At 41.3% G+C, this 24,497-nt stretch overlaps 2 protein-coding genes across 2 annotated transcripts; one reads left to right on the top strand and one right to left on the bottom strand.

The window, feature by feature from the left end:
• Positions 1-3,029: 3,029 nt before the first annotated feature.
• LOC108920524 (gastrin-releasing peptide receptor-like) lies at positions 3,030-8,236 on the top strand. Its single transcript, XM_018729306.2, has 3 exons — positions 3,030-3,729; positions 6,946-7,297; positions 7,796-8,236. Exons 1-3 carry the CDS (start codon positions 3,317-3,319, stop codon positions 8,171-8,173), a joined length of 1,143 nt encoding a protein of 380 aa, XP_018584822.1. The 5' UTR covers positions 3,030-3,316; the 3' UTR covers positions 8,174-8,236.
• A 5,713-nt stretch (positions 8,237-13,949) lies between these two features.
• LOC108920516 (ankyrin repeat and SOCS box protein 11-like) lies at positions 13,950-17,284 on the bottom strand. Its single transcript, XM_018729297.1, has 7 exons — positions 17,111-17,284; positions 16,575-16,654; positions 16,276-16,383; positions 15,859-16,009; positions 14,620-14,754; positions 14,296-14,493; positions 13,950-14,125 (listed from the first exon to the last, which is right to left on the bottom strand). The coding sequence occupies exons 1-7, from the start codon at positions 17,205-17,207 to the stop codon at positions 14,001-14,003; spliced, it is 894 nt and encodes a 297-aa protein (XP_018584813.1). The 5' UTR covers positions 17,208-17,284; the 3' UTR covers positions 13,950-14,000.
• Positions 17,285-24,497: the final 7,213 nt, after the last annotated feature.

The raw sequence follows: 24,497 nt of genomic DNA, 5'->3' as shown, positions 1-24,497 counted from the left end.
TCACATATTTATTTTATAAGTTTAAGATTTACATTTTGGGGGGTTGCAGTGGCGCAGTGGGTTGGACTGGGTCCTGCTCTCCGGTGGGTCTGGGGTTCAAGTCTCGCTTGGGGTGCCTTACGACGGGCTGGTGTCCCATCCTGGGTGTGTCCCCTCCCCCTCCAGCCTTACGCCCTGTGTGGGCCTCCCCGCGGCCCCGTATGGGACAAGCGGTTCAGGTAGTGTGAGTGAGTGAGCGAGAGTGAGAGATTTACATTTTATCATTTTATTGTAATATATTACACAAGAATAATAATCACCCCTATAAGAGCACTGTATACAAAGCCATTCGGTATCTCCATAAGCTTTTGCAGCATTCCTTCCATATCATGTCACACATCAGAAAGACCACTGCTAGATGAGTAGTCAAAGTTTTCCTAATATTAAAGGTATACAACTGCAAACCACATAGCATGGTATTGTACTTTATACACAATGTGTATAATTTATCTCGCAATATCCACAATACAGAGGGGGGGTGCGGTGGCGCAGTGGGCTGGACCACGGTCCTGCTTTCCGGTGGGTCTGGGGTTCGAGTCCCGCTTGGGGTGCCTTGCGACGGACTGGCATCCCGTCCTGGGTGTGTCCCCTCCCTCTCTGGCCTTACGCCCTGTGTTACCGGGTAGGCTCCGGTTCCCCGCGACCCTGTATAGGACAAGCGGTTCTGAAAATGTGTGTGTGTATCCACAATACAGTACATCAGCATTTCATCAGTTTAGTTTTAACAAAAGCTTTTTGTAATAAGCATGCTGTCACATCAGGCCGAGAGAACCGGGACAGAAAGACCCAAGTGCGCAGTCGTTCGTCTGGAGTCAGAGGATCAGGGAAGTTCTCGGTATTGAGGACAGGCGGTCAGAGTTGAAACGAAGATCTGTGGATGTGGTCAAGAAACAAAGCTAGGGGTCAAAACCGGAGAACGTGAACTGAGAACTGGAGATGCGTATGCGCAAGGAGTCACAAGGAAGGGCGGTTGTCCCTGACGAGATTCCGCAAAGGTATGGGAGCTGAGGAGGGTCTTTTAAAGGGTCAGCGGTTAATCAGGTGCTGGAGCAGAGTCTGGTGTTGTCGGTTGAGTTCTGGGCGTGGATGTGACACATGCACTGCATTCACACAGGGAAATTTACACCCTGTTTTTAACTGAACAAACAAGACCAGGTTTACCGCTGAACACATTTCTACATTTAAGTAACACAGAGTTAATAAGAGACCTGAAAAGTTAGGTCAATTCAAGCATCCCTAAGCAAGTGTGTGGGGTGGGCTCCTGATACCGCTCTCGAGCACCATGTAATCAGTTCTTTCGATAATAAACACCAGATTAGCACTCAAGACATCAGCATGACTATGTTTCCCTCTTAATCCCATTGTACACTTGTTTAACGGTATCTGTACATGTATGTCTACAATTCTCATGTCTATTTTCTGTTTTCTGTTTAATTTTCTGCTTTTCCTGTTGTCAGTCATGATCTTCATCAGAATTATTTAGTGTACTGATCCAAGTATGCATTAGTACTGAGTGCTCCCTGCCTCTTGACTCTGCAGGCAGTATTCACAGATGAACTATTGGCTTTGCTGGGCTCCTTCTACAGCAGGTGACTCAGACTCTTGCTCATCTCCTGTCTCCTAGCAATGCAGACGAACACTGTAGTCTGAGGCAAGAACAACAAGCGGTACGAATTAGTGTTGTATGTAAAGAAAACTTCATCATAAATAATAAATTAAAACACTGAAAGTTGGAAACTAGGCGACACGGTGGCACAGTGGGTAGTGCTGCTTTCTCACAGCGCCTAGGTGGTGTGAGAGGAGGGGGGTTTGATTCCTGCTCAGTCTATGTGGAGTTTGCATGTTCTCCTTGTGTCTGTGTGGGTTTTCTCTGGTCTCCTCCCACAGTTCAAACACTCTGCTAAGAATAAAACATAGCAGTATGTTTTCAGAGTACAAAAACTAATGGAGAACCTCTTTCAGTTACATCTGAATCTCAATATTTAGTAATCCCATTATGTTTTCATGTGGCTCCTTAATCCTATGCATAAGAAAATTTGCCAGACAAATGCCAGTTGTACTGTTTTGCGTAAAAAACTTCAATGCTTAAGTAAGAGTAGCTATAAAACGCAAATGTTTATTTCAGCTTGAAAGGATTCTTCTAGCATTATGATTAATGTGGTGTGTTAAAACAAGGCCCACGCAAAAAATGAAACAAAAGGAAATGAAGCCAAAGAATAATCCCGAAGAATGAAGATGAACAAATAAAGCAAAATACGTAAAGTGACCAAACTAAAATAAGTTGAGGGTTTAAACACCAAAAACCTTACAGAAAGACGAGACACAGAGGCAGCGGGAAGCGCTATAGTGCTGTATAACCTTAGAATGGATGCTTTTATGTTTGCCAATACTTTCCAGCATTAGAAAAAGTATCCCATACATAAAATGAGAATATAGTTGTTAAAACGGAACCTAAAGGTTAGAAAATTAGCCATAAGTTTTCATTGCACCGATGGCGATGTGCAATTCAGTTTTACACTCAGAAACTGCCGCACAAGGTACATGTACTAGATGTACTTTATTAAATGCATTTCTATTAGCGCTTCAGTGCTGCGAACTGCACACGTTCCCTGGCTCGTGGGAAGCGAAAAGATTCTTTTTTTAAAGAGTGCTTAGGCACATATATTCCTGTACCTGTCAACACAGAACACTTATAATGACCAAAAATTATAAACCTCGGTCTCCCAAGTTGGCAACAAGAGTGGCCTCCGGGTCCAGGACGCTGCGATTGGAGCGAGAGGCGCGTGACGCAGCACCGCTTCACTATATAGAGCGGCAGGGAGAGGCGCGAAGCCGCGAAGATAGTGAGCGTGCAAGTCAGTCAGTCAGTCTTCTCTCTCTCTCTCTCTCTCTCTCTCTCTCTCTCTCTCTCTCTCTCTCTCTCTCTCTCTCTCTCACACACACACACACACACACACACACACACACACACACACACACACACACTCTCTCTCTCTCTGTTCGCGTTCCGTTCGCGCTCTCTGGACGCTCACGGCACACCTTGCGCAGACGCTCCCTGCGATCGTCACCCGACGGATGAGCGAGGGCACCGTTGACTTGGACTCACGCCGCACGGTCACTTCCAGGACACTTTCGGGTGCAGAAGCCTCAAAGCTACAAGTCACGCAACTCAACTGTGCTCTTCTTGGCTTCTGTGAACGACAGTGATTTAAAAAGAATTTATACATAAAGCCCCCTACTACACCAAAACATGTAAAAAAATTATTAACTAATAATAATGTCCTCAGAGGAAATAGTTTATTTTCAGCTAAGTAATGGCTTTTCTTCAAACACGTCCTGGAGGAACGGTACCCCCGGCGCCGCGGTGAGCCCGCAGCCCATGATCTGGTACCCGGGTATCCTCATCAGCGCAGTGTACGGGCTGCTCATAGTGGTGGGGCTCGTGGGCAACATCACGCTCATTCGGACCTTCTGCGCGGTGAGGTCCTTGAGAAACGCGCCGCACCTGTTCATGTCGAGCCTGGCGGTGGGCGACCTGCTCCTGCTGCTCACCTGCGCGCCCGTGGACGCCAGCAGGTACTTGACGGACGAGTGGCTCTTCGGCAGGGCGGGCTGCAAACTCATCCCCTTCATCCAGCTCACCTCGGTCGGCGTGTCAGTCTTCACTCTGACCGTGCTGTCCGCCGACAGGTAAGCGCCACTCGACACGTCGCGGGTGGATCACAGCGCATCGCCTGTGCAGCTTCCAACTGTGTGCTTTACCGCAGTGGGCCGACAGGTGGCGTAGTGTTTGGGGCTGTGGATTCACAGTGTGAAGATCATCAGACATTCACACCGTTGTTGTGTTACGATTGATCAGGGTGCTCACGCGGAGCTGATGAGGGCGTCAGATAAATAAAGGTTAACACTAATAACGCCGATGTCATTATAGTGTAATAATTAAAAAATGATTAGACTATAATCCACATTAATAATGATTAATGAGTTATTGTGTGGGCTCAGAAACCGAACAAGGTGGCTGGCCTATTTTCTGTCAAACTCCTCCACATGAAAGCACTTTTTTGAACTGAGTCACATCCTTTCATCGTTTCAGCATCATTTTTAGCATCATAATAGATTTTTCATAGTAGTCACATCAAACATTACATGGGGTTTGTCCCATTGGCATTAGTACTGTAAGCACAGCAAAGAGGTTGGACATTTCAGTCCTTGGTATTTTAATACAAAAAGGGGAACTGTTACATTATTTTTTATTATAATTTGTTAATGGTGGCTTATACATGCAAATGAAAAAGTGAATTTTTATAAATGGATTTAAATCTACAATTCAAAGGGTCGTCTTTATCCATGGAGCTCTGGTGTATCAACTGAAAGGGTGCTTCCTGCATTTTCTATTTCTGTGCAAGGTCACATATGCTTTTAGACAAATAATCAGCTTTACAGTGACAGTATTTATTTACATTTATTTATCAGTTTAGGTGACTCTTCTTTCCACATCATCTTGCAATGTTAAATTACATGCTCTCATTTACCATTTATAGAACAGGTTCTTACTGTATAAATTCAGGGTAAGTACCTTGATCAGTTGTTCTGCAGCGGGAGGATTCATCTGCTTCTTAGACCTTTTTGAAATACGAACTTTTAGGTATATGCATGGAGTATACAATTAGTGGAAATATTATTTTTATGACCGTAAAGTATTTAATGGAGTTACTCTTTACCTTCATTAGAGATTAAGGCCATCTTGGAAAACTGTTGTTGAAGACCTTAACTGTGTTTAATAATGTATTATATCATTATTTAATCAAAGCTTCTTACTTTTAAAAAGATGAAGACAGTGGGAATCCATTCTGTAGTCCAGATCATAAACGGTATTTGTGCCTGGAAGCTAGGGAAGCCCTTGAAGGCATCTGAATTTTTGCCAGTGTTGATGTAGCATTTCTTCAATCCATCTAGCTGTGTAAATGGAGTCATCATCTTGAGAGCATAGACAAAAAAAACATGTTTGCACCTAGTTGGTGAGCATGGTTATAAATTGCTGCCTTTGCCACTATCTCTATTGTCATGTTTAACTATTGAAAACATTGCACGCTAGAGGAATTGGCTTTCTGTAAACACCCCCAGATGGTACTGAAAGCAGTATAAGGCAACTCATCAGCCCAGTTACTTTATTCAATGCTCAGTGGTACAAGTTTTTTAGTGATTATGATGTGTGACATTTTTTCCTGGCTACAAATGTTTCCAAAATGCAGCCTTATGACAAATATCAATTTTGTGAAGCTCACAAAGAATAATTTTTCTTGAGACTGGGTCGCAGAGACGATCATTCAATTCCGCGGTTATTTTTTGAGCCCAGCATTTGTTAGTCCATCTCAAAGAGCTTGCAGCTGCTGTACCGCATTTCTAGTAATCTTTCAAGTATTTTATTCTGTCAAGTTTTCATGACTGATAAAACTATAATTTGCACACAGTCTGATGCCTTCCTGGAAGTCTGCTTAAAACAGTTTCTTAGTTAGAAACTCATTTAAAGAAGTACTAACTGTCAGGTCTCATTCATTGTTGTTGTTATTGGTAAGTGGTAATCAAAATTAAAGACTCACTTGTGCAGCTACTTTGGTATTTTCATTTAGTTCATTCAGTGTTTCAGGCTTTTCTCGTATGACATTTGTATTATTTGACCTATCTGTTATACATATTTCAAAAACAAATTTTCCTTTTTCTTATACACATTGCACATTATCTGCTAGATAAACACTATTTGAAATCCAATATCCTGAAGGATGGAATTGTCTTGTGCTTCAGAAGGGTATGAGCTAAAAATATAAATAATGCTGTACTACAAACAGCTACACCCAAAACTGTTTTCAAATTCAGAGGTGGATTATGGCTGCAAAAGTCTTCTTGTCATACAGTGCCAATAAAACATCTGAAACACATTGCGGAGAACACTTGGGAAAGATGCTCTAAGCATGAAACAATTAAAAAACACAGTCAACCATAAAATCATGAAAGTAACAGCAATAGAACTTCACAGCTGAATTTTAATTTGCTAATAATTTTAATGCTAACTGTGGCATATATTTGAGTTTTACATTTTTGTGATAGCTCCTGGGCTGTGAATCGGCTCAACCTGTGTGTAGTTTGCATATTCCAACACGTTTTCCTTGCAGGTTTTTCCTTTCATGTTTTCCTTCCAGGTGCTCTGGTTCCCTCGCACAGTTTAAGGACCTGTGTTTCAGGTGCATTGGTGACTTTAAATTACCTGTACTGTATGTATGTGTGAATGAATGTACTGTATATGTGTCATTGACATGTGATACACTGGCATCCCCTCCAGGGTACCCTGCCTCACCTACCTCCAGGGTAGGTTCTGGATCACCATGATCCTGCATTTCACAATCAGTTACTGACAATGGATGAATGGATATTTATTTATGATATGGTTTCATATAGAGTAAATGGTTTTATAGGGTGTAACTTCCCCTGATTAATCGCACTGTATAGGTTTTTTACTTAATGATGCTTTCTGCAAATGTGTTGTTCCCGAACGTTAATCTTACAAATGACGTCTAACATGGACAGGTTGCATATGGCAGCAATGACTTTGAAGGGAAATAACTGTAAGTCCTAATTAATGCATCTTCAGTGTTGCTTCACAGCTGTGCCATGATAGTTCACAAATAATCCTTGTAACTCTCCCTTGTTTCAGTGAAAACCTGTGAACCCAAAGTTGGATTTCTGAGAAGGAGATGTTATGATTACATAAGCAAATAGAGAAGACACGAGATCTATTCTTAAATATAGAGTTACAGTGCTATTGAAATGTTGCTCAATTTCATAGGATGTGATTTGTAGAGATATTTTTTCCTTGATTGACTGTTTTTTTTCCTTCTTGTGTTGCCCCAGGTACAAGGCGATTGTCAAGCCGATGGACATACAGACATCCAATGCTACAGCAAAAATTTTCATCATGGCTGCAATGATCTGGATACTTTCCATGACTCTGGCCATCCCTGAAGCCATATTCTCTGACCTCCACACTTTCAGTATTGGCAAAACTAATGAGACCTTCGTGACATGTGCCCCCTATTCTCATGCAGGAGACCTACACCCCAAGATCCATTCAATGGCCTCTTTCCTCATTTTCTACATCATACCCCTTGTCATCATTTCCATCTATTACTCTTTCATTGCCAGGAGCCTGATCAGGAGTGCCTCAAACATGCCTGGTGAAGACAACTTGCATGTCAGAAGACAGGTGAGTCACTCAGGTTCTCTTCTACTGATCACTCTTGACGTTTTACAACTTGTCGGAAGAACTGTAGAATAACATGAAATACTATTTAGTAGTATACGCAATAGTGTGAAAGTGTGGGTTATCTGAAAATTTTGCATAAAAATGAACATCTATTTTTACAGATATAATTTTAAAATTCTAATGTACTCAAACATTTAGCCATGGTTAGGCAAAACTAAAGGTCTAATTTTTAGAAATCAACATATCTGCACTTGGTGGTCCAGTGAGTAGAGTTTTACTTAGAATTTCTGAAAACAACCCAAACTGGATACAAAAATCTATTGTCTGTTTTCATGTTCATGTTCACAAAATAAAAATGAAAATACATCTACCAGCACATGCATTGCTTCAGGTGCACCTGGAAATGTTCGAGTGGGAGCTTGGCTTTAACCTCATCCTGACAAACTCACTGTCAGTGAATGTAAATAAATTTTTTGCTGCATTCATTTATATTTCAAGGTGGAGTCAAGGAAGAGGTTGGCAAAGACGGTCCTGGTGTTTGTGGGCTTGTTTGCGGTCTGCTGGCTCCCCAGCCATGCTGTCTACCTGTACCGCTCATACCACTATGCAGAGGTGGACACCTCACTGCTGCACTTCATCTCCAGCGTGTTCGCCCGCATCCTGGCCTTCGCCAACTCCTGCATCAACCCTTTTGCCCTCTACCTGCTGAGCCGCAGCTTCCAGAAGCAGTTCAACAAGCAGCTGTGCTGCTGCTGCCCACGAGCCGCTGTGAGCCTGCCCTCGACCTCGACAAAACGGAGCTCTATGCTCATGGCCTCTGTCAGGAGCACCAATCACTCCAGCTTCAGTTTCCTCAATGGCAAGCGCATTTCGTGATGGCGAGCTCGGGGCCCTTAACCCCCTGTTTTGGTCATGGAGATTGGCATTGTGACATTCTCAACCGCCTCACAACTCAGTAGGATATTGACAACTCCCAGTATTACTGTAGCAACACATTGTCTCGGAAGAGCCAAATTACACATGAATGTAAATATGCTTTGGGACAGGTGACCTGAACTTGAGTTTTTGGCTTAAGTTTCTGAAAATTGTTTTGTCTATGTTGAAGGGTTTCTTTAATCAAGAAATTGAATGCACATTGTTTTTTTTTTTCTATTTATTTGTATGCCCTCAAACATTTGAAAACGCTATTAAAATTTAAAAATGCAGAACGGTTGCGTTTCAAAGTATTTATTTAAAACAATAATTAATTGTTCATGTTCTCATGTGCAGTACACTTGACTTGTTTTAGGTGTATTTTATTCTACCTCTATCCTGGAAAAAAATTGACACAGTACCGAATTGCCTATAATCGTGTGCTGCAGGTCTGGATCTCAGTCTCATCAATGTGGTTGAACAGCTCAGCAGATATATTTTGATTGTTACAGAGCATGACTTGTAGTTCATAATGCATTCTCAATGCAGAGGGTGAACAAAATGCCAGCTTTGATACTCATTACAGTGCATTTTAATGATAGCAGTCTGTATTGGCCCACAGAAACACAATCACAGCTGCTGAATATGGAAGAAAAAAACTTTAGGGCTCCTGTGAGTAGTATCGTTGGGGCAGCACAGATGCACTCATATTTTCCAGCACGCAGTACTGAAAACACTGCTTTAACGATGTAAGGATAAAGAGGTGTGTGTGACCTGCATGCTGAAGAAAACGAACCCTGTTGCTGAATATCCACTCTGACCTGAAGCTTTGACTGTAAATGAGTAGAGCCAGCGGACATCTGAGGGATACACCATAGTATACCACGTAGTTCCCCGTTGAAGTGTGTGATGAGAGCCTTATGGAGGAATAATAAGTGCAGCTACATTGCTGCCATGTTCTGTCTGAGTACTACCATGGGAACACTGTAAAATTCTCTAAAACTGTGCAAAACTAAAGTCTTATTATAATAATTTGCTTTCTAATAGGAAATATGCAGGAACTGAATGATATTTGAAAGACTTAGGTTTCTAAATAATGATCAAAAAAGTTTTCGAGGTGTGGGTACATTAGTATGTATTTTACTGATGTTATATGAACAAGTGGATTGTATGAATAACTGCTGTATATGCTATAGGCTGGTAATTATATTAATTGAAATTGTGCTGTCTGGTTTAAGTTATATTAATTAAAACAGTCTGTACAATAGTATGTGTAAAACAAGAACATGATAACGATTGTTTTCATCGGAAAGTTATTTTATGCATATATTCTGATTATTATTGGTAAAAAATGTCTTATAAAAAGAAGCACAAATCAGATCAAACTAGATTATAATACATTGTCCAGTCTCATAAGCAGCCTACTGTAAAGTATTCCACCCAGCCTAACTAACTGCTTGTCCCGAGTAGGGTCATGATGATCCAGAGATTACCTGGAATCATCAGGGCTTAACTGAAGGCGGTGGTGGGTTGGGGTTGGGGTTGGGGTTGGGGTTGCGATGGGGGTCAGCCTTGGACTGGATATCTCGTCAGTTTAAAACTGGTGTCCTCATTAAAGATGGAGTAAAAGCTGTATTAATAATTCTGTTTCTTTAATATGTGTGATTCAATAAAACTCAGAAGTTTAAAGAATTTGAATTTTTTTTCTTTTTAACTCACTTTATTTAACCCCTTTGTAAGTTGTTTTCAAATACATATCTAAATAGAACTGCTGGATGTAATTATTTAATTTAATAGTGAAAATGTGATATTATAGCTCTGAAAGTTACACCATTTGTAAAAACAGCACATGGGAAACAAAGACTGCACAAAATGTTTTGAAATAATTTTACCACACCAATTTGATTAGTGAATTACATAATTATTAAACGTGATTAGTCATAATTAGTGTACAAAGAGGCATGCTGCAGAAAAACATTCATTTATTTAACATTTATATGCACGAGCAGCTACTAGTTGTCACACATACTAAGATTTACTTGATGTTTCTGATAGGGATAATGGCACTCATTCTAAATTGCATTTAAATATGTTTGTGTTTTGGGAAGCCATTCTGGAGATTAAACAGAAGAAAAAGACAAAAACACTAGAGATCAAAGCTATTACAAGCAATAACTGAATTGTAGAAGATAAGTCATATGATATTGATAATGGCTATGTTAATTGACTACAAAAACCTAAATGTTTCTTCATCTTCATATAACACTGGCAGTGCTAAGGCACAAATGGCTATAGTTTTATGTTTCTGCTATTTTGAGTGAGTTGCAAATACCTTCTATTAAATCAATCGAATGCAAAGAGAAAAACATTCAGCTTTATGCATTTCGGTTCAGTTCAGTTCATTTCAGGATTCTAGTTATTAATTTTGTTAAAGACTAAAATGAACAGTTACAAAGGTTTTGATATACTGTATAGAAGACTTATAAAGACTCTGATAAACTCTGTTCATGACATCTTTTATTTTTTATGCATATGCCAATCATACTGTACTGTGAAATTCATCAAGCATGTTGTGGCTTTCAGCCCTTCCTTGGGAATAATGATTGTATCACCTAATTGAGGAAATGTGTGCATAGCTGTATCCTGTCAGTATGGAGTGCAGTGAAGAAAAAAATTCCTCCTGCAATAAGAACTAAATCAGCCCCCTTCTTATAACAGCAAACAGACACAGGAGAGAGACCCAACTAGACCTTATGAGCTTGTACCTTTTTCATAGATAGGTGCTGTAGAGTTCTCAACTGTGTTCTCATGCATTAAGACATTAGGATAATGTGTACAATGATATAGACATCTACTGGTGAAGGAAGAAATCCGTTTAGAAGTTGGAAGTTATAACGGTGAACAATAATAAAAATTCATTCACTGGAGAAAATTATAGAGATAAATTTGCAACTCTGTATTCTGTTTAAGATGTCTCTTTTCTTGAAAATCTACAGACAGTTGAGAAGAAGGGTTATCAATTTTCAAATACTTGCTTACCCTACACTATATGTTGATTCATGGTTGGATTGAGAACAATGAGTTGCCAATAGACCAGACCAATGGCAAGGAATGAAGTTGAAGGGTTATGTTTTTCTACACCTTGGGCAAAATTTGGAATCTTCCATTACGGAACGTGTGTGGTAATTTTGATGTATTTTTGTGACGGTTAAAGCTGGGGCATATTCATGGAAAAATTACTGATATACGTAACAATTTTAAATAAATGTGCATTAGAATCCTATTGTCTTCAGAACAAGCACATGTTATTGACATGAATGACATTTATTTGATTTACTTTCCTGTAACAGCATTATAGCTTTTTAGGTTTTCTATAAACTATGACACTTCCAGTTAAATGATACAGCTTACAGGTCACACTCTAGAAAAAACTACTCTCCCTGCTTGTTGAAAGGCTTTACACTGAACATGATCCTTCCTATTCATGCCCAATTTATTTAGGCTATAAATGATGACATGTTTTAGCCATGCTTTTGCTTTTATGCTCAAAACAGCAACAGATTCTTGGCTCTCTAGTAGTAGGGTTTTGTTCCAGATCGTCTTTGTTTAGGCAGCTTACTCCCAGGGCACAGTGGGCCCCAAAAGACTGGGACATAGAAACATAGTTCAAAAGGGTGCATGAGGTTCACTTCCTATGTGCTTTCGGGCTTAGATTCTGATAAGATACCTAAAGCATGTCAAGCCAGTGTAATCACAATTCCACAGCACTTTACAATGCTTCATATTTTGAGGTATTCAGAGGCAACATGTTACAAAATAGTGCTACATAAAATATATAAAGATGTATTTTTAAAACTGGGGTGTGAAAAAATTGAACTGAGACATGTTGTTCATCTGTAAGCCATTTGTTAAGATTTTAGACTAAGCAGAGTTTACATGAAGTGCTATGCAGTGTGAAAACATTTAATTATAGTACAGACTTAGAATACTTATTCATAAAAAGAAAAAAAAAATTCACAGTCTGCAACTGCTTGTCCTGAGAGGGGTGGGGGCGAGCCGGAGCCTAACCCAGCAACACAGGGCACAAGGCTAGAAGGGGAGGGGACACAACCAAAATGGGACGCCAGTCCGCCACAGGGTACCCCAAGCAGGACTCGAACCCCAGACCCACCAGAGAGCAGGACCCGGCCATGCTCGTTGTACCATTGCGCCTCCTGTGCCACTGTGCCTCCCCAGACAAAAAAAAAGAAAAAAATTGCAAGACAGATCTATAATTAGCATTATGTTCTGGGCTATGATGAGACATGAATTCTTATATTAGTGCTTCAGTAAACTAAACATGGGCACCACATTCACCACAAGAGATTCTGTTGTTATCAAAACCAAAACATTTGTCATTCATTGCAGGTTCCGTTTTCAAAGTGGGTTTTCAGTGTTTTCCACATAGAAATGTTCTCGATGGTGAGAAAGCGCCCAGGTGCAGGTCACTCGATTTTATTCCTTCGACAAGTGAATGGAAGGCAAGGCCTACAACTAAGAACCTGCTGACAAGGGGCGCAAGTCGTGAATGCTGCCTTTCATAAAGGTGCTGCCCAGAGCTGGACAAAACAGCTAGAAAATCCAGCATAAAGTGATGAGTCATCCCTGCACAGAGGTGCACTCATACCGATGCAAAGCTACCTAACGGCTGAAGTGTCCACACACAAAGCTTATTGCTTTAATTTGGACTACAGCCACAAGCCACTGAATTTTCAGATGACATTCAGAATGGATACTGGTCTGGTTATTGTCATAAAACAAGACTTGTATTGTAAGCACTGGACTGTCAACAGTTATCCAACCTGTACTCACTAGCTATATTACTTGTGCTTCTACAAGTAAATCTATATTACTTGTCTATATTACTACAAAGCACAAGTAATATAGATAGATAGTGAGTACAAGTTGGATAACTGTTACTACTTATACTAACTGCATTAGATACTAATGCAGTAGTATTTGTTTTGTGATTATCTCAATGAGCACATAATTCAGGAGTCCAATTAACAATACAGACAACTCACATATTGCACCAGTGGTCTCCATCCTCCTGTCCCTTTGTAGAAATCCAAATGAGACAAAAGCTGAAAACTGTAGGGATCTTTCCAGATAATAGTAATACTGTTATTAGGGCTATTCTATATTACAATGAATACAGTTCAGCTCTTGTGCCTCAAAAAGAAAAAAAATTCTTAGCATCATTTGTGAACAAAGAAATGTTAAATGGTTATAACAGCGAACGGCAAATAGAGGTCAGAAGATTCCAGTGTATGAATTACCAGTCACAACGACAATGAAGGCACCCATTTGAAACCAGCTGGACACGAGTGGTGGACACTCTAAATATGTGGTCGCCAAGAGCTGACATCAACTCAACGACACTTAAACAACATCAACATTAAGCTTGAAATTCCATTGGTCACATTTAAAAAAACAGAAAACCAGATCATGAGGGTTCTTGAATTGTCACAACTTCAGCCAACTGAACAAAGTATATGACACATTTGAACAATTACCATAGGAAAAAAATGTGATAAGTACATTCTGCTCATTTAAACCTGAATATATAAAGATGATTATAAAGTATAACATCGAAAATGCATGTTGAATAGTTTTTCCACAGTATTAAAAATTAATACTATTCATAAAATGCATTTTATAAAGCAGCAGTCATCAATGAATAAAAAATATATAGTGCAGTGTATAAAATTCAGCTGTTCAGTGTTTCTTGTTTCCCTCAGGGAATTTAGAGTCATCTGTAGCAGAGGAAGTCAATAAGACATCGGGGCACCTGAAAACTAGGCACCAGATGCAGTCTCCCTGGGCCCAGGAGTTGGCGCACGCGGAGGCGACAGAGCTGAGAGAGAGCTGAAGGGCCTAGAGACAGGAAAAAACAGGTCAAGGAGTAGACTTCACTTGCAAGCCCCCACCCATCCTATAACAGAAAAAACCTCACCAAGGGTTTCCATTACATGTTTTCCTTAATCTCAGCAGCAGTGTGTGCCTACTTTCTGTGTGTACATGTGTGTTTGAGCAGACTAACTCACCTTCTCTGAGCGTGAGGGATTTCTCCACAGCGCCGTTGGCTGGAATCAGTTCCACGGGCCTTTTTCCATCTGCATTCCTGCTCCAGACATTTGCACCATAGTCAATGAGCAGTTCAACCACCTCTGTGCTGTCAGCCTGGGCAGCAGCAGCAGCATGTAGCGGGGTATCCTGACCTCTGCCCCTTTGCACATCGGCTCCTATGAATAGACACTTGCGGTGAACAGCCACACACTTTCATCTTTGCACTCATTCAGTAAGAAACAAGCTCCAACAGTTTTGGAAGAAGGGTATTCTGAGACATGCAAAGAGAAAATAAGATGTACCAAGATGCAGAAGCATCTTGATGCAATCTATCTTCTGAAAAAGGCAGGCGGTGAAGAGTGGGGTTCCCATGCGAGGAATCTCCAAGTCAATGTTCGCGCCTTTGGAAAGTAAGAGCTCCACACATTCTTTGTGACCTGATAAGAGATTGTCAAAAAAGTTACAGACACTCATTTTTGTGTATATGAAACTTCTTATTCAATCTTAAGCTCTAATAATGAAATACTGTTCAGTCACAGTGTGTCTAAAGAGGTCAAGCTGTTTTCAGTGACACCGGCCACAGCTACAATTGTAATTAAAGCATGAAACCAAACCATGTTGGAAAGTAGATTTAAATAAAAAGAGAACCATAAAGAATCAATGTAGAGTCATGTTTAACCATGAAGACCATACAGGAAAGCTGATGGTAATAATAACAGTAATACTTAATAGTAATAATAATACTACAGTAGTAATCCTTTAAAACTATGGTGTAACATTCTCTACAGATGTAACCATTTATTGTGTTATTTTCAATTTATTTTCTATAGCTCTAAAGAGGATGACTTTGCAGCTTGCATTGTGCAAGACTGACCTTACATCAGACAAAACAGACAAATAAAACATTCTATGCCCAGCAACTGAAGTGCAAGTTCAGAAAAAAAAAATCCATTGTCTAGGCTCCTTAAAAAGCCGCTTTTGTATGATTCGCTGAGAAATATGCAGTTAGACTCAATTCCTATTAAATTCAGCTGTTATCAAAAATGCATGATTCTTCACACACACACACATTTTCAGAACCGCTTGTCCCATACAGGGTCACGGGGAACCGGAGCCTACCCGGCAGCACAGGGGATAAGGCCAGAGGGGGAGGGGACACACCCAGGACGGGACGCCAGTCCGTCGCAAGGCACCCCAAGCGGGACTTGAACCCCAGACCCACCGGACAGCAGGACTGTGGTCCAACCCACTGCGCCACCGCACCCCGACCATGATTCTTCAGTGTTTGTAAAAAGGATATGGTAGACAGTGGGGGGTGGCGCAGTGGGTTGGACTGGGTTTTGCTCTCTGGTGGGTCTGGGGTTCGAGTCCTGCTTGGGGTGCTTTACGATGGACTGGCATCCCCCTCCAGCCTTATGCCCTGTGTTGCCGGGTTAGGCTCTGGCTCCCCGTGACCCCATATGGGGCAAGCAGTTTCAGACGATGTGTGTGTGATAGACAGTGACAATCAAGCCCAGGTTTTACTGGGTAACTCTTAGCACCTCTTTTTGCAGCCTCATGGATAGGAGAGGCCGCCAGATACTCAGGGTGGGGAAAGGGGCAATGCTCCAACAGCATCTCCACACAGCGCACACTGCCGCTGACACAGGCGTTGAACAACGGCGTGACGCCGTCAACTGTCACCACGTTCACCTGCGGACACACGCAGGAGTCCACGTTAACAGGCAATTCCTTTCAAGAATTCTGCTTGTATGCATTAGACAGACATTTCTCTCCGAAACAATGTACAACTCGGCGAAAACAGAAGCGCCCTGCGCAGCAGTCAAAAGCTTTCACGAGCTTATTTTCACAGAAACTATATACAGATGTCATTAGTGACATACCGTGCTAGTTAAAACATGCTGCAACCACACCAGCTAATTCTAGCAGAAACCATATTGCTCAGTGCGCATGCTTACTTTGGCCCCGTTCCTGACTAACAGGCTGGCACAAGCGGCGTGGCCTCCCAGGCAGGCGTCATGCAGGGCAGACACGCCGTCCATGGTGACAACGTTCACATCAAAACCCTGCACAAAAGGCAAAATGAAGGTGCGCTCGGAAATCACGTACCTACCTGCTGAGAAATAAAGGTCTTTATTATATGTATTATGAGCATTACCTATTACATACAGAAGGGGATGGCACGCAGTCATCCGTACGTTACGCAATAACAAGACGTTACTTCCCGTTTGCCCAACGAAAGTGATTAATTCCGTACCTGTGTAATAAGAGTCCTCAGGGGGAGTAGCCTGCCCTGAAGAGCTGCTTCGTGGAGGGGGGACCGATCAGCCCAGCACTCTGGGACGCAAAAAATGTCTTAGCAATGCTAACGAAACAAGACCCTAAGTTGAAAAAAAAACCATAAGTGACATCAGTCCTGAGATAAATGCAGAAATACGGTTTCTCTAGGATGCTGGAACTGAATCAATAATATAATCATTCAATAAAATAATCAATAAAATGCAGGAAAACCTGAGAGACGAACAGAATTTCACAAAATGAGCTGCTTTCTTAATGTGTATTTAAGAACAGCTTATAACTTGTTGTCTGGTGTTGCTTCTACAAAACCGGTAGACCTTCAACCGTCACTTTTTTGTTTGCATTTTCCCTTCTTGCACAGCCACTAAATTTCAAGGACATGAGGCAGACCAGCATTTCCTGGTTGCGTTACAATGGCCTCTTTTATAAACAGGAGGAGGCTGCATTTGAGAGTGTTTGGAGCTGATTGCACAAAAAAAGAGATGAAAAATCTACCTGCCATGAGTGTGTTGGAGATGGATCCTCCATAAATGTGGAACTTCTTGTCCCAAGGCCGTCTCTGAAGAGACGCTTCTTCCTGAACATCAGCCATTGTGAAGTAACAAACTCAGACAGTGATGAAAAAACTGTTTGTTTTGTCTGCCGGAGGGCTTCTCAGCCACACCCCCGCCGTCCACAAGCAACGCCTTCTTCCCGAAAGGTATTTCCACCTAAACGACAAAGGAGATGCGGATGAGCCTTCTGCAACGGGACTCGTACTGAAAGGGAGCTCAAACACTACACATACATGCTTTCTTTTCTCATGTCTGTGAGACCACACGCAAAACGACATACGCCCATAAACCGGTTAAACTACATTTCGAAGGACTGCTGTATGGCACCGGTCACTGCCGTGTCAGTCAGTGTGATTCGGTGCCTGAATATGAAATAATGTAAAGGCGGCGGTGCAAGGTGCAAAAAGGTAAAATAATTCTGAGGCTGTACTGAAAATTCAAGCTGTTATGATTGTACCGATATATGTGAGGAATATGATATGTTTCACAAAATGACATTGCCATCAGTTTTATTGAGTGGAGTTGCCAGTATTTCCTAAAGAGAGCCATTATTTTGTGGTTAAGGTTACTGAAGACTGCTTAGGATAAGTGTCATCTAGTCACAATCAACTCATGATGAGCACTCGCATGGTTTTTATGGTAAGAGGAGGTACAAAAGTTGTTTACCACTGCCGCATGTCTCTGGACGGTGGAAAGACGCCAGAGCACCCGGAGGAAAAGCACACAGACGTGGGAAGAGCACGCAAACTCCACACAGGCAAAGCTAGATTCAAACCCAGCCAGAGACTTACTGTGTTACCCACTGCTCCACCTTACTGTGCACATCATGGTTAGAGCTGCTCAAAATCCCCTCTTCATCGCAAGCAACCTCAAGCTATAAGCGCAACTTCAGCTCTAAACTCAGCTTCATGTACAAACTGTCAAACCATACTTGGGATTCTCCTTCGCTAAGCATGATTGCCGCTGCCTGTATGCCTTGAGCATTGTAGAAAGTGGTGAAGGCCAGATGTGGCTTCATCCTAAATGTTGAAGGGAAGAAAACAAAGCAATAACAAGTGTTCGGATGGCATGTTTTTTTTTCCACCCTAAGTCCAGAGGGTACAAGTTCAAACTGAGAACTGTATGTCATTTTTTTGAAACTTATACTTCCATATACGTTCTCTTTGCCACGCCCACACCGCCGAGCCAACGCGGAACACCTGGGGCACGGTGCAGACTGGGGCATAAAAGGCAGCGTCAGACCGGGAGCTGACACGGAACCTTGTTCAGCCTTGTTGTTTGCGACCTCCGAGCATTTGCTTTACTCCTTCCTGATGCCTGACTCCTTCTCCTGTCCCATGCCCTTGATTCCTCATCCTCGTGCCTCCTTATGATCAGCGACCTATTGACTGTTTACCGACCTTGCCTTTTGGATTGCCCTTGCAACAACGTTCGCACCTCGAAGACCGATTGCCTGTCCTGTGACTACGCCTCTTGGATTTCCCCGAATAAATCACGAATTCCACTCCTTCCGGAACCAGCCATGACACTCTTCATAAAAATATTTCAGACAGTTCCACATGTTATTTAAATTTAAGATTTGCATTATATTCCAAGGAGAAAAACATTAGATACTGCCTGTGATACACAGCGTATGTGGGAAATTTTGTTAAATAAAGAGTTAAAAGACTTGTTTGGTAAAGGTGGCTCTATCTGAAAACAAAGATGATGATTCTTAAAAAAATTCTATTTAATGTGAAATGCAAGAAAAGGCTCTTTACATATCAAAAGACACCTTTCCATATCACTGGTTGTAAGGGTCTTTTCACAAACAATAAGACTTGGGAGACAGAGGAATGGAGGGACTGTCAGCCTTCACTTCAGCCTATTTTGAGTGACTATCCAAGTAACTTTGCACTCATGACATAGTATATATATCCTCAAGTAATATACTTATTACATTTTCACCAGTTTCACTGTGTTTTCTTGAAGCTTTTTGTTACTTTGTGCATTTACATATACCTTTTGTTTTATACATGAATTTATTCTATTTAATGTTATTCTATTATATTCATTTGTCTGAATTCATTGTGTCAGACAAAAGAAAACTTGTAAAAACTTGGCAAAGTGTTATATTATCTTAACTTCAGTGCCTCAAACAGTTTATCTACAGTTTGGAAATTCGAAAAAATCTGTAAGTCTGTTTGTGGCATCGAAGTAGTTAAAAAAATACACGTTTTAAATGTGTTTATGACACGAAACAAACACTTCATGGTTTTAACAATGAACCCAGCTGAAGCCAAAGGGTTAACGAGTGAGGGTAGGCAAAATACAGCATGAAAATAAACGTTAGGCAAACAAGAAAATGAACAAGGAATATCTAGAACATCCTTCATAATTTAGGCATATGATAAAAATCACATGAAAGATAATATTTAAAAATGATACTGCTGAAATATATTGTATACTTTTTACGGGATATGTGCATTGCAGTAGGAGACATATTTTAAATGATATACCTTTGATGCAGTAAAATCTCTTCTTTTCGGTTCAGACAAAGCCCTTTCTCTTCATGTGTACTTTGCCCATCTTCTGGTGTCCCAGTAAGTTTATATGTGAACCGAAACCCGGTGACACATTTTACCTGACCTTACTCCACGTTTCCTCCACAGCAAGATGAAGTTAATGATGAATCCATTACATTATACGAAAAGCAACAATGCTGAGAGCTGAAATTTTAACGCAGTCTTTATATGTGGGAGTGCAAAAGTTAAATTCCAAAAATAAATTTGTTCATTCTCAGTGCTCCTTTCTGTAAACTGGGTTGAGGTGGTCAGTTGTCTGTCCGTTGCAAGACGCTTACCATAAACCTCCAGCAACAGGGTACTACAGAGTTAAATAAATATTTTTTTGACCTTCCAGAGGGGGGGAAAAAAAAAACAGCAATCTCTGGCAAAAGAGATATTTATATTTAATTGTTCAAGGCCATCCTGCAGTTTTTTTTTTGTCTAAACTTTCAGCGACGCAGAGTGGAAAAAATCCTCCAGTGCCACAGATAAATTGACCTGTTATTTATGAATGTAAACCAGCACAGCAATGTACTTCATCAGTTATTATAAACACATGGAGTGCAGCACCGTACCATCGCATTTCCACTTGAAGACTTAGAACGAGGACCGCATGCAGGACTAGACAAAGCGGCTCCCTTCATGACGCCTAAGAAAAGAAGCAGACTTTGGTAACAGTTAATAAGAGGAGGAGACCTGCCGTGATATTTCTACAAATATAACTTCATGCTGAAAAGCCATCTGTTTTGTTCAGGTTTCATGTGGGCTCCGGTGCTTGAATGGTTGCCGGCTAATTACTGGTGATCCTGTTTAGCTTTTCCTGTTTTAGAACAAGGGTTTTCATCCCGGGGTCCGTGGACCACTTGGGGTCTGTAGGCTGGGATTCAGCGGGTTCATGTGAAGCGCAGGCTTGCTTTGAAAGTAAGACTAAGTACGTGTGAAGGTAAACAATTTTCGTTGCAACGAGCTGAGCGCAATGCTTCTGTCGACTTTATTTACGGGCATTTTTCTTGGAGCCACCGGTGACATCTGGCCGTCCGTGGCTTCGTCAGCGTGACATTATACGAGAGCGGCCGTTGCGCTGTAGTAGCTGCGTGGTCTGTGATCTCGGGCTCGCTGCCTGTCCCTCCGTGTCTTCTGGCACCAGCTAGAGAACAGCTGGGGACGGGAATTTGGAAATGACTAATGCATTTCCCGCGGGCCTCCCGTCAAGCGGCTTTGGCAGGCACGTACGTCCCAGCGCTGCCAGCCACAATAACGTGCACTCAGCCACGCAGCTGGACAGTAAATTGGCTAAATCGTCGCCCCGCTTTCGCAGCAAAGCAGTGCGAGAAAGGCTTTTAGCTAATGCTGCTCACTAGTAGCGAGGCAAACAAGGACGGCTTGGCGGATCTGCTCAAAACATCAGCGCCTCAAAAGCCTCTCTTAAAACCGTAAACTTCGTCAAAGTAATTTTCGCACGGGTAAATCTGCTTGCATTATGAATGATATGTGTCAATGTATTAGGTTTGTATTTGGTAATGTCTATCATCCTAGCAAATCTGAGCAGATGGATTAAAGGAAAACGCTTTTGAGGAGAAAGAAATATTCATCGCCATCATCCTCTTCAGCACCAGCAGTGATGAGATGATTGAAGACCTTAGGCGTACAGATGCAATCTGTGACCCACGGAGATAATAGTTCTCAGAAACCCGAGCCAGTTGTGTGATACTGCCAGCAGGTGGAGAGTTATGAAAATAATAGGCAATTTATATTCCTTGAAATAATAATAATAATAATAATAATAAGGACCTGCCAGAAGTCTATTTTTTAAGAAAATTTTTAAAAATATTTTTTCTTGAATAGAACTGTGTGAACTTGTGTTTTTGCACCATGCATTACTTTGTTATTGCTTAACACTGTAAGACTAAAAAAAGAGGAATTAGGCAGCAATTTTGTACAATAAAGAATGACTCAATGAATTTATCTAACTCCACTTTATTAATCCCCAAAAACTGTGAGGCTGCAACAGTATGCATACTGCAACTTAATGGGCCGCATGGTGACACAGCGAGTAGTGCTGCTGTCTCACAGCCCCTGGGTGGTGTGAGAGGACATGGGTTCGATCCTCGCTTGGTTGGTGTGGAGTTTGCATGTTCTCCCTGTGTCTCCGTGGGTTTTGTCCCACAGTCCAGAGACATGCTGTTCAGGTTCCCCATAGTGTGTGAGTGACAGAGAGATTGTGTTCCACTCATATATGGATGAGTGACCCCTTGTAAGTAATGTATCTTCCAGTGTAAGTCACCACAGTGAATAATGTGTGTGGGCTCATAACACTACGTAGAGTTCATTGGAAGTTGCTTTGGAGAAAAGCATCTGCTAAATAAATAAAGCTAAATGTAGTAGCTGAGACAAAGACTGGAGTCCTGCTGAAATTAATAAGCACTGTTTGACACTTGAGTAACTGTAAGTATAAAAAAAGGAATAAAAGTAGTACAGGTGTCATAGCAGACCATGTTGTTTGCTGCTTTCTATTCCAGTTTAGTGTAAACACTCAGCATGCAAAAATCTAAATCGCTGGGATTTTTAAATCTTTTACTACTAAAGACAAGAAAAAAAATACAATTCACTGAAGTATACAGTACAACATAAAAATGTTTGTCAATGTCAATACAAATTAGAAAACAATACTGAGTTCTGTTAAATGAATAAATGTAAAGGTAAATGTAAATTATAGAACTATGTGAATAGAGAGATTAATTCCCTCGGTAGGGAGAACGGAAATCCTTTCTTTAGTCAAGGAGATCTTTCACTTAATTTTTGGATAAACAAGCAATGACTGTAGAACGAGGAACTGGAGGTGATGACCAGTGCGGAGTGACCAGCGACGGAGAACCCAGTGTTGGCTGCGCACACACACACACACACACACACACACACACACACACACACACACACACACACACACACACACACACACACACACACACACACACACACACACACACCAGCAAAGGACAATGGAGAGCAGAAGTTCCTCTGTGCAACTGACTTCAACTTCTCACTCCAATACTGTGCTGTAGTTCAACCACAACTAACTTATAAATTAATTAATTAATTTTGAAACTTCTGCTTTATTTTCCAGCTTTGGCAAAGATTTAGTGAGGAATCCTCACTGGATCTTCGATGTGATAAAAGGAGGTCAATAATACGGAAAAGTTTCAATCTGAAAGTGTTTCAAGTTAACATGGCAGCAAACTATCTTAACCGCCTTACTAATATTACGATGCCAAATTATTATATTATTTAAAAAAAATTTCTATGTCATCAGTTTTCAGTGCAGGCAATTTGCCCACAGTGTCATCTGCATGCGCAGTTTATTTAACACTGTTGAATCGTGAGATACGTTCAGCCTATCCCCTTTCAAACGTTATGAATTAAGAGCTCAGCTGCATAAAAAAAATTGCATGCAGAGGTATTTCCCCTGTAATGAGCAGGGTTGGAATCCATCACACTGAGATCATTGTGATTTTGTTGTAATTTGGTTTCACTGGCCTCCATTCACCTGAACTGCTTCCTGTTTTTAATGACAATATGAATATGCAGGGAATTCACTTTAAACTCACTTTGTTCTTTGTTGTAAAGGATATCTTGGTCAAGGACAGCTGGTAGCACAGTGGTTACAGCTGCTGCTTTTACACCCAAAGGTTGCAAGTTTGAATCTCACCTCTGGCTGTAGTACCCTCAAGCAAGGCATTAACCCTAAAGGTTGTTCCACTAGACTTACATAGTTGTATGAATGAGCATAGGTTTCCACGATAAAGTGCGTTAGAAAAATGAGCAGAGCTGTTTTATCTTTTCAAATTTCATCGAACGGAAAATGGCCACAGTGACTGCGGCACTTTTCTGGTGAGTGCTGAAGTACTGACAGCTCTGACAATTCCGATACATCTTCTTGGAAGCGAAATTATAAGGTCCAAGCCTTAAAATAAATTTGACTCAAAAGCAGAAGAGCACCTCTCCATTTTACAGTACTTTTTACCTGGCGTCACAGAAATTACACTTTTTTTCCAAGCTCGGTGCACTTAAAACTATCAAGAGAATCGTATGTGACTGAGCCATCTATTTTCAATAACTGCTTGTCCGTTGCAGGGTTTTGGTGAACTGGTGCCTATCGCAGAAACACTGAGTACAAGGCTGAGGGGGTACACTGTGGACAGGACGCCAGGCCATCAGCGGGTAGCCACACACGCACACACTAAGGGCAATTTGGCACCACCAACCCACCTCATCTGCCGGTCTTTGGACTATGGGAGGAAACCAGAGCACCTGAAGGAAACCTACACAGACACAAGGAGAAAATGCACATTCCACACAGACTGGGCAGGGATCAAACCCACATCCTCTCACACCGCTGAGGTCCTGTGAGGCAGCAGCTCTACTCACCGCATCACCAGGGTGCCCTTACGTGTGACCCAAAACATCTATATCTGAGGAGATGTCTCTTTTTTGTTCATATGAAAGATAAATTTGTTTCATATTGTACGCTAACTGAATTTATCAGAGTTTAGATTTTAATTCAGTTAATGAATATCAGTATGATGTTGAGGGCAGACAGGTGCATCTGAACTGAATTTGAGGCAAGTGAGGTACAGAGAATTGAATTGTTTTTTCTTTGGACACTTGGACTCTTATTTCAGCTTTGCTTTTTTACATTTTACATTTACATTTGTTTATTTTTTTTAGCTGGGCGAATAGGTAATATGAGCGGTATCCTCTTCAGCAGGAATGTGATGTAAGACC

Source organism: Scleropages formosus, chromosome 14, assembly GCF_900964775.1.
Source record: "Scleropages formosus chromosome 14, fSclFor1.1, whole genome shotgun sequence".
Lineage (NCBI taxonomy): Eukaryota > Metazoa > Chordata > Actinopteri > Osteoglossiformes > Osteoglossidae > Scleropages > Scleropages formosus.
The sequence above is the reverse complement of the archived record's forward strand: the minus strand, read 5'-3'. Positions and strand labels throughout refer to the sequence as shown.